General features: G+C 37.9%; 1 protein-coding gene and 1 long non-coding RNA gene across 2 annotated transcripts; one reads left to right on the forward strand and one right to left on the reverse strand.

The window, feature by feature from the left end:
• The first annotated feature begins 1,101 nt into the window (after positions 1 to 1,101).
• urod (uroporphyrinogen decarboxylase) lies at positions 1,102 to 12,481 on the forward strand. The gene is made up of 10 exons (XM_067453695.1): positions 1,102 to 1,143; positions 2,292 to 2,404; positions 2,486 to 2,565; positions 2,651 to 2,713; positions 2,794 to 2,991; positions 3,092 to 3,253; positions 3,387 to 3,524; positions 5,367 to 5,467; positions 10,842 to 10,908; positions 11,286 to 12,481. Exons 1-10 carry the CDS (start codon positions 1,121 to 1,123, stop codon positions 11,448 to 11,450), a joined length of 1,110 nt encoding a protein of 369 aa, XP_067309796.1. The 5' UTR covers positions 1,102 to 1,120; the 3' UTR covers positions 11,451 to 12,481.
• On the reverse strand, positions 3,548 to 14,669 carry LOC137090026 (uncharacterized). The gene is made up of 3 exons (XR_010907817.1): positions 14,335 to 14,669; positions 13,037 to 13,156; positions 3,548 to 4,213 (listed from the first exon to the last, which is right to left on the reverse strand). It is a non-coding gene; the product is annotated as an uncharacterized lncRNA (long non-coding RNA).
• Positions 14,670 to 14,794: the final 125 nt, after the last annotated feature.

Consider the following 14,794-nt stretch of genomic DNA (forward strand, 5'->3'; position numbering starts at 1 on the left):
TGCTCTGTAAAATATTCTGTACATTTGTACATTATTAAGAAACCTAATAAAGTGAATATTTTGTGATTAATAATGCAGCTCTATAGACTGTACTTAATTTGGGGTCATAAAATACAATGCTGCCAAAAACTAAGGGATATTTTACCTTTAAGAAAAAATGAGTCAACAGGTTTCAACATACAGTCAAAAAAAAAGTCATAGATATTCCATAGCTGAGGGATAAAGAAAGAAAAACAAGCACATGCATTTCTTCCTTTTCACTAGGGACATTCAAGATTCAACAGAATTTGGTGAAGTGACATTAGAACAGAATTGGATTATTTTTGTTACTAATGTGAAATACAATTTTATGTTTATGGATTTAATATTTACCATGCAAAATGTAGACGTCACAACATATTCAAACATATAACCTCTTTTAGAGATCATGTGTAATATATCTTGGGGCAAAAAGAAAAAAACTAACATCAAACTAAAATGTTAAAGATAAATCACAGTTGTAAAACAAACGAGCCATGTCTTCCTCTTGCACATTACAAAAAGTACATTTGCTGTCGTTGTTTATTACATTTTATAAGAATGCTTTACACGGGTAGATTTTGTGAAGTATTTTAAAGTGTACCTCTTTAACTTTCTTCAATATGCACCATTATATGGATTTAACCCTGCCTCTTTCCAATGAATATCAGCAATCTGTGTTCCAAAAAATTCCCTTTAGGAAAGATTCTATGATTGGATTGAAAATTGTATAATATATTTTTATTATCACATGAATGAGAAAATAGTTTGATACCATCAGCTATTAGCTCAGGGAATATCCTTTCATTACCTCAGAAAGTGAGGTGACTGAATAAATGTTTCAACCCAGTTGAATAGCTTTTAAAACTTGATTAAACTATTTAAATGGAATGGAGAAAGATTATTACCGTTTAATAATCTGATGATAGTCACGTCCCCTTCTAAGTCCCCGCCTACTTATGGTCATGTGACCATTTCAAGATGGCCGCGTCCTTCAGTTTGGAGGCGTGACGCACATACACTGTTACAACACACTCTGTCAGTAAAACAGCTTGTCAAGCCTGCAGAATTTCATTCAAGCTCTGCGTGGAAGCCGGCAATAATGGATAAGGACAGTCTGATTCTGTAAGTTAATGATGAGCTAATGCTTATTGACGTAAGTGGATGATTATATGTATTCTTACAGGGCCAGAGCTCACGACCATGATAACATTAAATTAGGAATTATTGTCATCCGTCCAGTAATACAGGCAGATGATCGTTTTTACAGGGCTTCAAGATGTACTGTCTGAGAAATTGCATATTATATAAGCAGGTTTGTTTTGAAAGCGTATTTTCTTGATATGTGGAAAATTTCCCTTGGAAGCTCCCACATGAAAACATACTGTAGTATATTATAGTAAAATAACTAGTAAATGCTGTAGTGTTTTTGAACCATACTATAGTAAAGATACAACAGGTAATTTTAGTACATTGTAGTGTATTATAGTATTTATTACTACACTTTACTGTAGTGTTTTTACTATAGTATGGTTTCGAAAAGTATTCCCTAGAGTAATTTTACTATAATATACTATAGTATTTTTTTCATGTGGCAAGTAATTGTACAGTTTGAAGTATCGGACATAAAGTTAACATTAAAAATAATAATGCCACTAATAATAAATGTTGTTATTTAAATCACAGTAGAGGGAAAATAAGGTGCATTATTATCAATCAGCATTATATGTTAGTATAGATAATGCAATAGTGAATAGCAATAGATGGTACTATTATTAAAACATTAATATTTAATGACTTTTTGGGGCATTCACACTCTACTTCTTTATTGGATTAGTTTACGAAGTTATCATTACACCCTAGCTGCTTAATGTTTTGTAGAATTTGCTTAACTTTGTGGAAGTTTCAATGCAAAGGTAGTTAATGTAATTTTTGATCATTTTATTGTGTCCTTGTTTAATTAAAATATTAATTTCTTTAATTTAAAAAAAAATCTTACTGACTTAAAATTTTTGCATGAGTCTGCAGTGCGGATTACAGGGTGTGTTGTGTGGCACAAATGCTTATCAGCGGTGAAGAATGAGAAAACCGTTTGTCCCCTGATCTCAAAAGCCCTTATCTACTCGGTTCACTTGTTGCTTAAACCATCTGTGAAACCCGATCATCATCAACCTAAAGGGAGGGCCCTCAAACGACACATGAATTCAGACGGATACAGATGTTGTGTGAATTAAATATTGAAGTATTTTGACTTTGCTGTTTTTCCATCCCAGCCCCAAGGACTTTCCAGAGCTGAAAAACGACACATTCCTAAGAGCTGCGAGAGGAGAGGAGATTGAGCACATTCCAGTGTGGTGTATGAGGCAGGCCGGCCGCTATCTGCCGGGTATGTGCCAGTGCTACATGTGATCATTTATCGTGACGTTATTCTTTTCATCCATTCATCTCTGTGTGGCTTTATCAACAGAATTCAGGGAATCTAGGGCAGGGAAAGATTTCTTCGAGACATGCCGTTCCCCTGAAGCTTGCTGTGAGCTTACGCTACAGGTTGGCACCACTGAGCACCTTCTTACCTGCTTCCTTTTTATAATTATAGCATATTGAGTTAACACTCTTGATGATCTGTTTTCAGCCTCTCAGACGATTCCCATTCGATGCTGCTATCATCTTCTCTGACATCTTGGTGGTCCCTCAGGTCAATGACACATAATTTGACCCCTAACTGACTGAATTAACAATGTGCATGTCTATTTATATATAAATGTGTATGAGCAGGCCATGGGGATGGAGGTTCAGATGAGTCCAGGAAAAGGCCCCACGTTCCCAGAACCACTGAAGGAGCCTGAAGATCTGCAGAGACTAAAGATTAAAGTGGACGTGTGGTCTGAACTCGACTACGTTTTTAAAGCCATTACATTGACACGACACAAAATAGAGGGAAAAGTTCCTCTCATTGGCTTCACTGGAGCTCCGGTGAGAAAAACAAGCAACGCTTCTCTATAACTAGAGATACTGCTGTAAAAAGAACACAATGGCCTCAATCGTCATCTGTTCTGTCTTTTATTAATGCCAGTGGACGCTAATGTCCTACATGATTGAAGGAGGAGGCTCTGCCACACACTCGAAGGCCAAACGCTGGCTCTACAGGTACCCAGAGGCCAGCCACAAACTACTGAGCCAGCTAACAGATGTCATAGTGGAGTATCTTCTCGGCCAGGTGAAAGCTGGAGCTCAGGTGAGAGAACGAGTGAGATGATATGAAGGAGGGGAGCAATTTCAAATGCTGTAGTACTATTTAGATGTTCAGTAAAAATGTTACAGACAGAGTGTATTATAAACCATTGTCACTTAATGTTTTTTTTCTTTAGGCTCTGCAGGTTTTCGAGTCTCATACTGGTTGTTTGGGTCCAGTGGAGTTTAAAGAGTTTTCTCTGCCATATCTGAGAGACATTGCTCGCCGTGTTAAGGACAAGATCAAAGAATCTGGTTTAGACAATGTGCCTATGGTGAGTAGACTTTATCTTTTGAGCTTAATTACTTTTAGTTTTATAAAGGGTGCTAAGTGACAAAGTTCAAAGCAAAGGCAGATATTTTCTTTTAAAGAAATCGCTTTTTAAGGACTATAGCAAACGGCTGGTAGGGACTAAAGCAAGCTTATTCAAGGGTTAGTGACATCACTAACCCAAAAATGTACATACGCCTCCGGGAACATCCAATAAAGGCCAGGTTGAGAAGAAAGATTGTTGTGGTAGAGCACATTTAGGAGTCTGCTCAAGCTGTCATCCGTCTTTTCACATTTATTGCAATACAGTACGAACACAAATGCAATAGCATGTCATAAAAGCAAGATGACTACATAAGTTATAATTAAACTAAACCTGTTCCGTCTTCATGCTGCAGATATTCTCTGGCTCATCTTACAATAAAAGCGATTTATAAATTACCATGACATAATATGCTAATCAATAACTTAACAACTCCTCATCAGCTTCTCAGCTACATAAATTCATCAACTAACCATTCTGAAACGTCCGGTTGCATGCTACATGTTGTCATGTTTCTCCATCATTGTCCAAATCCAGTTTGAACGTGAAAAGGCCGAACAGTTTTTGACATTTTCAGCGTGCGGAGCTGCTAACTCGAGCTCTTGAAGCTCCGCCCTCTTCCAGAAAGGGGGCCGGGAGCAGCAGCTCATCTGCATGTAAAGGGACACACACAAAAATGACACTTTTTGCTCACCCTCAAAAAGTGGCAATTTTAACATGCTATAAAAATGATCTGTGTTGTATTTCAAGCTAAAACTTCACATACTCACTCATGCTTTTCTCCACTCTTGCAAATATTTTTGCAATGCATTATAATACATTTTATTAATAAGTAAGTAGCTGATGTTTTTCAAATATGGAATACAATAACATAATTCATCCCAATATGTTTGTACCTTCAGAAGAACTGCAATGCCATTTCTTTGGAGCGAAATTACTAGTGAAACAAGACTGTGTTATTTGAATTATAATATACCAAATAAATTATAATATTATCAATGTTATTATTATATGATAACATTGAATGAAATTTAAATGAACATTTCTCCATGGTTACCACTAAAAGTGAACCATGTGTAAACAAAAATGTAATCTAATAAGCAATTCATTGCAATTAAGGCATATTTAATGTTAAAATGCCTTTCAAATATAATTTTAAGTGGTTCTCATTACCTATTTTACTCTTAGTAATTTAATAATGTAAAAAGTTAATTAGGTAAAGCATCGGTATTGACAGACGATACTGACCTTGAAAGTATCTGTATCGTATCAAACTAAATAAGTGGTATCGCCCATCAGTGGACTTAACTGGAGCGACGTGTTTTCACAATGCTGTGTCATGCACGAGACGCAACCGTTAAAGACGTCCGTCTAGGCCAGGAGTATTTACATTGAAAAAGAATGGAATAGTAACGCAGTTGAATGGGGTAAAAATGTGTTCTGTGTGATTGGCCTCTTATGGTCACTAAGGCTATGTTTATTAAAAACTTTGAAATATCACAATTTAAAATATATATATAAAATTACGTTTATATATTCAGAGTATATTTTTATATATTTATGTTCGAATGAATATTAAAATTATGTGTTAAGCGTTGTATAATATTGTTTTTTTGCTTAGTTACTATATAGTGCACTTTTTTTATTATGAGCTCGAGTATATCCACACTTGTAATCACATCATTTGCCACTAGTTGTCAGTATCTGGTCGGGTTTTGTTGCAGGCTTTTTAATTTGAGTCCCAAAGAGACTCCCGTGATCCATTAGGTCCTCTGTAACTTCTCTGTTCTGTTTCATTTGCAGATTGTCTTTGCTAAAGATGGTCATTATGGGCTTGAGGACCTCTCTGAGTCTGGTTATGAAGTCGTGGGTCTGGACTGGACCATAGATCCGCGTTCAGCACGGTCAGTTTCATTTCACTTGTGCACCTCACATTTCAAATAGTGTCACAGTTGGACTTTTACTGAACTTTTATAAGACATTTTCCTTTTAGTTCTTTAGTCCTGTTTTAGGATTACTGTCCTGCACAGATTAAATTTTAACACATTTATGTCCATCTGATTAAAAACCAGTCTTACAGAATAATGCTGCTACTACCTCCACCATACTATGGAGGTGTGGGCAGTGTTCATATTGGATTAGGTCACTTTAAAATGAAAATTAGCTCATGATTTACTCACCCTCAAGTCATCCTAGGTTTGTAAGAAATTCTACTTTCAGACAAATACAATCAGAGTTATATAAAAAATGTCCTGGCTCTTCTAATAATGGCTGTTTCTGTTTTTGAAGTCCATAAAAGTGCATCTGTCCATCATAACTGCTCTACACGGCTCCGGGGGTTAATAAGGCCTTCTGAAGCGAATCGATGTGTTTGAGGAAGAAAAATATCCATATTTAAACTTTATAAAGTAAATGATCTGGCTTCCAGCAAATCGCCTTCCATATTAATAAGTGTAGGAACTGTAAGTGATGATGGTGTTGTTAAAGGGGGGGTGAAATGCTGTTTCATGCATACTGAGATTTTTACACTGTTAAAGACTTGGATTCCCATCCTAAACATAGACAAAGTTTCAAAAAAATAAGTTGGACGTTTGATGGAGTATTTCTGTGTCAAAAATCAACACGCATACAATCGCATACAATAGTCAATAAACCAAATCATGTCCTCATAATCCACAAGTAAACGCACGCAAATGTTGACAAGCCACTAAATGCAGTAACGTTACATACCACAGAGATGGACGTCCTGCTGTTGTTGCTTCTCCAGCCTCCGGATCTGATTCTGGATCATATACAGTCTTGTTCAAAATAATAGCAGTACAATGTGACTAACCAGAATAATCAAGGTTTTTAGTATATTTTTTATTGCTACGTGGCAAACAAGTTACCAGTAGGTTCAGTAGATTGTCAGAAAACAAACAAGACCCAGCATTCATGATATGCACGCTCTTAAGGCTGTGCAATTGGGCAATTAGTTGAAAGGGGTGTGTTCAAAAAAATAGCAGTGTCTACCTTTGACTGTACAAACTCAAAACTATTTTGTACAAACATTTTTTTTTCTGGGATTTAGCAATCCTGTGAATCACTAAACTAATATTTAGTTGTATGACCACAGTTTTTTAAAACTGCTTGACATCTGTGTGGCATGGAGTCAACCAACTTGTGGCACCTCTCAGCTGTTATTCCACTCCATGATTCTTTAACAACATTCCACAATTCATTCACATTTCTTGGTTTTGCTTCAGAAACAGCATTTTTGATATCACCCCACAAGTTCTCAATTGGATTAAGGTCTGGAGATTGGGCTGGCCACTCCATAACATTAATTTTGTTGGTTTGGAACCAAGACTTTGCCCGTTTACTAGTGTGTTTTGGGTCATTGTCTTGTTGAAACAACCGTTTCAAGGGCATGTCCTCTTCAGCATAGGGCAACATGACCTCTTCAAGTATTTTAACATATGCAAACTGATCCATGATCCCTGGTATGCGATAAATAGGCCCAACACCATAGTAGGAGAAACATGCCCATATCATGATGCTTGCACCTCCATGCTTCACTGTCTTCACTGTGTACTGTGGCTTGAATTCAGAGTTTGGGGGTCGTCTCACAAACTGCCTGTGGCCCTTGGACCCAAAAAGAACAATTTTACTCTCATCAGTCCACAAAATGTTCCTCCATTTCTCTTTAGGCCAGTTGATGTGTTCTTTGGCAAATTGTAACCTCTTCTGCACATGCCTTTTTTTTAACAGAGGGACTTTGCGGGGGATTCTTGAAAATAGATTAGCTTCACACAGACGTCTTCTAACTGTCACAGTACTTACAGGGAACTCCAGACTGTCTTTGATCATCCTGGAGGTGATCATTGGCTGAGCCTTTGCCATTCTGGTTATTCTTCTATCCATTTTGATGGTTGTCTTCCGTTTTCTTCCACGTCTCTCTGGTTTTGCTCTCCATTTTAAGGCATTGGAGATCATTTTAGCTGAACAGCCTATCATTTTTTGCACCTCTTTATAGGTTTTCCCCTCTCTAATCAACTTTTTAATCAAAGTACGCTGTTCTTCTGAACAATGTCTTGAACGACCCATTTTCCTCAGCTTTCAAATGCATGTTCAACAAGTGTTGGCTTCATCCTTAAATAGGGGCCACCTGATTCACACCTGTTTCTTCACAAAATTGATTACCTCAGTGATTGAATGCCACACTGCTATTTTTTTGAACACACCCCTTTCAACTAATTCAACTAATTGCCCAATTGCACAGCCTTAAGAGCGTGCATATTATGAATGCTGGGTCTCATTTGTTTTCTGAGAATCTACTGAACCTACTGGTAACTTGTTTGCCACGTAGCAATAAAAAAATATACGAAAAACCTTGATTATTCTGGTTAGTCACATTGTACTGCTATTATTTTGAACAAGACTGTATGTATTAGTTGAATCTGATTGATAGCCATGGTTTATTTAGTGTAACGTTTTCCATTCCACGCTTGAGGATGTCACAGCTTTCAGATGCTCTCATGCAACAGCTGCACGCGCTCGTCATTCTTTAGCTCCGCCCACACGATACGCCTCCATCCGCTCGTTTTTTTCCCGTAAAGACTCAGTACAGCCTATCTTTCTTTTATAAATATAATAAAACTAAAGACTTTTCTGAGATATGAAGGATGCAATACTACTCTATAGGTAGTCAAGATTGACATGAGATTGACTGAAACTGTCTGTTTACCCCCCCCCCCTTAATGATTTACCTCAGACATGAGCGAGAGTGAGATCTGCAGAGAATGTGCTTGGTGGAAAACAAACTTTTATTTTGACCTGGAGTCTAATAAAAGTTAAGCAGAAAATATGGTAGCTTATGTAGGCTATAATTGCTTTTTTTTTTTTTTTTTTTTTTTTTTTTAGAGTAATGTTATTGTTAACCCTTTTCTTTCCCTATTAATGTTTGCTGCTGCGTCCTTTACGTCTATGGGTGATCTCGATTTCTCCAACTACGGGCCATGGATCAGCCCTCATTTTTTTTCTTACACCAAAGGCCTTTATTAACCCGTGTGGAGCAGTTTTGATGGATAGATGCACTTTTATGAACTTACTTCAAAACAGAAACAGCCATCATAAAGCTTGGAAGAGACAGGACATTTTTTTTATGTATAAACTTTGATTGTATTCATCTGAAAGAAGAATGTCATATGCACCTAGGATGACTTGAGGGTGAGTAAATCATGGGCTAATTTGTATTTTTGGGTGAACTATCCCTTTAACATTTCACTTTTTTTAATTGTGACTAAAAGCTTTTGGTCTTGATAAAACATCTGACCATGAAATCTTTTTCCACGTTGCAATGAATATCTTATGTTTTGGCCAAACTCCAACAGAAGTGAATCCAAACACTTGGATGTTGTTTTGCTTTTGGATAAAGAGCTCTTTAGTCTTTACTACCAGTGTCCTTTAGATTAACTGCCTAAATTATGTTTTATTTTTATATTAGTTATGTTATGCTTCATAGGTAGAGGTCAGTTGTAAGAGGGTTGTGTCTTCATTTTTTATCTGTATAAACTGAAATGAAACACTCCATTTTCTAGACTTCTAGAAATAGAATCACAGCCAACCAGATATCAATATAGAATTTATAATCCAGTTAAATCAAAGGATTTGGTAGAGTCTGAATACTTCTACAAGACAAGCAACTTGTTCTCTGTTATTGCTGCTAGAGTCGCCTACTAATGGAAGTATGGGAATTATGTAACTCAAAAGCTTTCTGTTTTAAGTAAATGATGTTCTTTTAAACTTTCTATACATCAAAGAATTCAATCTTTCTATACATCAAAAATTCAATCTTGAGAAGTTTTCATAAACGCATTAAGTAGCTAAACAGTTTTCAACCTTGATAATAAGAAATATTTCTTGAGGACCAAAATCAGCATATAAAGTCTTGTTTATACTCGACGCGTCCGCATGAGCGCGAGGGTGCGCGCGTCAAAAATGACGTCGACGCGAAGGGGGCGGTCTTGCACGTTGGGTCCGCAACACCCCATTTCGCCTGGTGCAGAGCCATAGAAAAAGATTGATGATTGAAATGTTAGGTGTTGACAGTTGAAGGGGGGGATTCTGAAATCCACTGCCGCTTCAGAAAAATACGTTTTTCAACGGCTCTGGCCTGGTGATGTGCAGAAGGTTTTTTGTAACTCCGCGCGCAGCTCCGCATCCGAAGATGAACGAGTTCTCTGCGAATCTAGCCGAGCATGACGTCTCATCACACCTGCCCCCAGTTTGCACATACAAATTAGGTGCTTATATTTACAAAATGAGCCTACAAAAGCAGAGATAAGCCCTTTTAAATAAAGATTCATGTTTAACCAAATAAATAAATAAATCACAACACTAAAGTTTAGTGAAATTAGGAAATATTTAAGAGATTGTTAATTTAGTGCATATTTTGTTCTCATGTCACAAGTAATAATATCAAGCAAAGGTTTACTGAGTTTTACACGATTCTTTTGTGGTGTGGTTTTTGGTGAAATGCACTAAAATAAATATCATCACCTGTGTACATTAGCCATAGACAGTAAAAGAAATGGACAGAGCTATCCCATTGACTTCAACGGCGGAAAATGAGGCCAATCAGAGGCACTCACTTCCTGATGGCTGAGCGAACTGCGCAGGCTCAGACTGAGCTTGATGACGTAGATGTGACGTGAGCCTCCTGTCTGACAGCTGTAGGTCTTCTAGTAGTTGTGGAGAGTGAAATCTGAATCACGTTGTTTAAATATTTTCTCCCGTTGCTTTTGGCTCACTATGGGCTTCTCCCCATTCTTCTCCCTTGACTTTATCGGACTTTGTTTCCACGTCCCCCCGACTGCCTCATAGACAGTAAAAGATTGTTTCTGAGCGTCTCCTCCTGTCTATAGGGTAATTTCTCATCCTTCGGACAGAGTCACGTTGGTTATGACGCAATCGTTAGCCTATTTTTACAAAAACAGCTTCTACAGGGCGATAGTGTAAGATACAAGGTAATGGAGCCTTTTATGCATTGTCGTGTTTCTTTAGAAATAAACAATGGACAAATGGAGTCTTTAAAAGCCTCAGATGTAAAGTTATTCACTGTCAAAGTGACTCAAAAATGAATGGGAGTCAATGGGATGCTAACAGCAGGTGATGGCTTGGTTCATCACGTGACACTGAACACTGGAGTAATAATGCTGAAAATTCAGCTTTGCTATCATATTTTTGAATGCTATATGTTTGAATGCTAGCGTATATCATCTTGTTTGTGTTTTACAGTGTCAGGACTGGAGGAAAAGTTAGTTTGCAAGGCAACATGGATCCCTGCGCTCTATACGCCACAAAGGTGAGGATGGAAACATTGAAAGAACACAAACCCAACCAGTTCTCTGCATCACTTCAGTTTAGTCTAGGCTATACAGAAGTGTTTTGTGCTTGAAAAGCAACGCTTCAGTTCTGGTTAATCCATTTCAAATTAGAGAGGCCTTTTTTCTTCTTTTTTTTTTTTACAAATTTAGGCCCTACTGGAAATATGAGCCTTAAGAACAGCTGTTTTCCACACAGCCATCTCTGGCTTTCATTGCTCGCTCATTACAAGCATGGTTTTCATAGCATTGTCTTGATGCCTCCCAATTATTTTTTTCCACCATCACTTAGTTATAGAGGTGTGACTGGCCAGCCTATATCCAGCCTAAACGCTTCTCTTTGTTTATGTGTGACCAGGAGCGCATATCGGAGATCGTGAAGAGGATGTTGGAGGGCTTTGGCACCAAGGGCTACATCGCTAATCTGGGTCATGGCCTGTACCCTGATATGGACCCAGAAAATGTGGGCGCGTTCGTAGAGGCCGTACACACCCACTCTCGCCAGCTCCTCAACCGCAAATAACGCGTTGCTCTCCCATCAGAACACCTAAAGCGCATGAGAAACAACAAGTGTTGGAGCGCAGCACTGTAGGATTCTAAACTCACTGAACTCACGAATCTCTCACAACCTGTCAGTCAAAAAAAAGTCTATTTATATTTTACTACAAAAACAAAAAGAGAAGTAAAAAAACATTTTGCTTCAAGAAAAGTTATGGTAGGGATTTCACATTTCCTTACCATACTCTCATTCTCATTAGCATAATGTGATTGAAGATAGCAGGCTATACATCCTTTGTCAGGTCAATGCTTCAGGAACACACACACATATATTCACAAATATATTTAAATTATATATATATATATATAAATATATATTATTAATTATATATTATTAATTTAAATATATTTGTGTGTGTGTGTGCACCTGACATACCAAAAATAACTATTATGGTAAAAAGATTATTCAAGACAATGTTAAACTTAAACATTACAGTTATGAGAATTGGGGATAAAATATGCCTAATTGTCACAAAAATAATGTCACAATGCAAATGATCTTAATTTTCTGAAATGCCTTAATAAAGCCTTAATGCATTATTTTTTCTAATGATTTTGTGGTGAAATGTGACCCAGATATGTTTTGACAGGCTCTGAGATTCGCATAAAAGGCTGAGCCCGACTCATTTCAATGATTATGTAGGCCATCTTTCTATTTTACCTACTTTTTATAATAGCCCCACACCAATCTATCTAATCTTTAATATAATTTTCAGTCGAAACAGATTTTTTTTTTTCTCAGCTAGATTGATGTGTTTTCATTAGAGCCGATGCACTGTACGATCACTGAAGTATGTGGAATAAGTGAAGGAGGACGAAGTCTGATTAAATCTGAAGCGCTGTATGGGTTTGTTTTTAATGCAGTGCCATAGTAACATCTGGGCTGAGACCGTCTTCACTGGAATAGTGACTGACACTAATGAACCACTGAGAATGTGTGTACATATCAATGGATGTTTTGTATGAATCGAAATAAAGAGTAATCCTTTTAAGACACATCCCTCAGGGGAATTTCTCCAAACTGAATGTCATGTACCTAAATCACGTTGCAACCATTTTTTCCCATTCCCTTTGTTTTGCACGAGTCTTTCGGTGGGGTGGGGGTTACCCTCTTGATCTATGATTACTGTCTCTCTTACTGCCTTTCGCATTTAGTAATAGAAATGTTAATCCCACAGGACGTAATACCAAACGACGAATAAGCACAAATCCTTAAATCCAGTTGTTTTTGTTTTTGGGAGGGTGGGAGTGGGATTCCCCAGCAACACACATCATGTGACGTGACGTACGCAAGATGTTTTGAAGAACCCTGAACTTCAAAACAAGGATTTATTGGAATTGGACATTTTTTCAATCACGTTAGTGCTTTCTGAAGCCCATTTCCGGAAATGAAAATGCATAGTTTTGATGTAGGATTTCCAAATCTGTCATTTGTTTGAATAACAAAATGATTCCTAATTCCTTTTTGGTCAAAGTTGTTTACTGTCTGTTTTAAAAGTGACCACAGACTGTAAATTGAAACATGATGGATGTTTTCCCACACTGGCTTACGGTCATTTAGTGTGAAATGGCGGCAGCTGCAGTCCTCTTTTCCCCTCATCCGCCGGTGTGCGGTGTTCTCAATGGAGGATAAGTCTGTCCTTGATTGTGTGTTAGGTGCTGTAAGCCCTGCTGAAAGAAGAAATGTCCTGTAATCAATTTGCTGATTAGTGTTGTTGGATTTTTAAGCCCCTGCCGGCCCGCCGCTAGTCTGTGTCCATGGAGCACAGCTGTGATTGAGGGGCTGGTACAATTTCTAGCGATGCACAAGCACTCGCACACGTGCACACACTTATTCTGTGATACCTCAAGGGGCTCCTGGCATTATTTTTAATTGCAACAATGAATCCACAAAAAAAAAAAAAGCTGAATTCCCCAAGGCCTCCTTTAAGATGCCACAAGGGGAATGAAAGTGGGGGTTTGGGCTCAATCTCTCAGCAAATCAGCAGGCCTGCAAATCCAATATGTTCCTGAAGACAGCAGGCTGTACATCATTTGTCAGGTCCTTGCACTATCACTGCTTTATCAGATGGGAGGGTTTTGGGGGGACTTGGCCCAAGATTGATTTGAAATTTTGGGGAAAGAGAGATGGAGGGCATCAAGTTGGCCTGAGCTTGGTGGGGTCATATCTTGTAAAAATCAAAATGATTGGTCATTCTCACTATTCAGCATGTGTGGTCATTAATATTTAGGTTTTTGTTTAGTTTAGCTCTAGCTATGTGGTTAGGGTGGAGCTTATAATTGTAGTGAAGTTAGGGTTGGTGGTGGGACGGGTTAGACGATCATCATCCGCCTGAAAATAGTCTCCAGCACGCTTTCAGTGCAAACAGGTCATCACAATGGTTATGTTGACAGAAGTTTGCCTATTCTCAGGCGCTGTGTAATATCATTGCGCCTCTGCTCCCAGGGTAATAATCAAAAGTTCCTTATTAATTTTTTCGGCAGTCTTAGTTCATGTAACTATACACATCACAACATGTAAATAGGAAAATGTTGCCGTTATTTAGTCACTTATTGACCAGTAACGTTAGGCTAGATGGAGCTGTTTACCTCCAGTCTTTGTGCTAAGCTAGGCTAGTGGTGATTGCGTCAGAGTTATGACACGCACGGGGATGAGTGGTACGTGTGGGTATAACAGTGAATAAGCTAAAGTCGCAAAAAGTTGTTGTCTTCCTTTAAATGCATGACTGTTTTGCCAATCTAGCAACCCAGATCTGTATCTAAAACAGATAGATCTCTGCCTGATGCGATAATATAAAACTCTCCTGATATTAGAATAACAATTACAGAAGAATAAAATATTTTGTTACCTTTTGGAGCTTGGAATGTTTTTAGTTTGAGCTGATGTTTTATACCATCATCACTGGCCACGTTTACATGCACACTTTTTTGTCATTCCAATTGAAAGATTTAGTGGACTGTTTACAAGAGACGTTATCTAAACCGATCTGGGGTTTACATGAGCTGACTTTCAATCGCAATCATTACAGAGCGTTTGTCTGCCGCCTCAAAAATGTCGAATGTCCTCTTCAGCAGCTTGAATGTGTTCACGGATGCCATCTCTCAATGGCCACCAGGACTTATACAAGCTATTTATTTGTTGTAAAATGTAATCATCGCAGAATAGAATAAATTCTTCTGTCAGGCACAGTTGAAGTAAAAAGTGCCTGGGACAAACGCTGTAAAGATGAGGAATCGATCAACGATTCGGGTCGCCAATGTCACGTGATTTCAGCAGTTCGGCGCCAAAGGCCAAACTGCTGAAATCAC

Source organism: Pseudorasbora parva, chromosome 9 (genome assembly GCF_024679245.1).
Source record: "Pseudorasbora parva isolate DD20220531a chromosome 9, ASM2467924v1, whole genome shotgun sequence".
NCBI classification, from domain to species: Eukaryota; Metazoa; Chordata; class Actinopteri; order Cypriniformes; family Gobionidae; genus Pseudorasbora; species Pseudorasbora parva.

Coding starts and splice junctions, on each gene's coding strand:
- urod (XM_067453695.1), top strand. CDS start 1,121: ATGGATAAGGACAGTCTGATTCT. Junction 3,254..3,386: donor AGGTGAAAGCTGGAGCTCAG/GTGAGAGAACGA, acceptor TTTTTTCTTTAG/GCTCTGCAGGTTTTCGAGTC. Junction 10,909..11,285: donor GCGCTCTATACGCCACAAAG/GTGAGGATGGAA, acceptor ATGTGTGACCAG/GAGCGCATATCGGAGATCGT.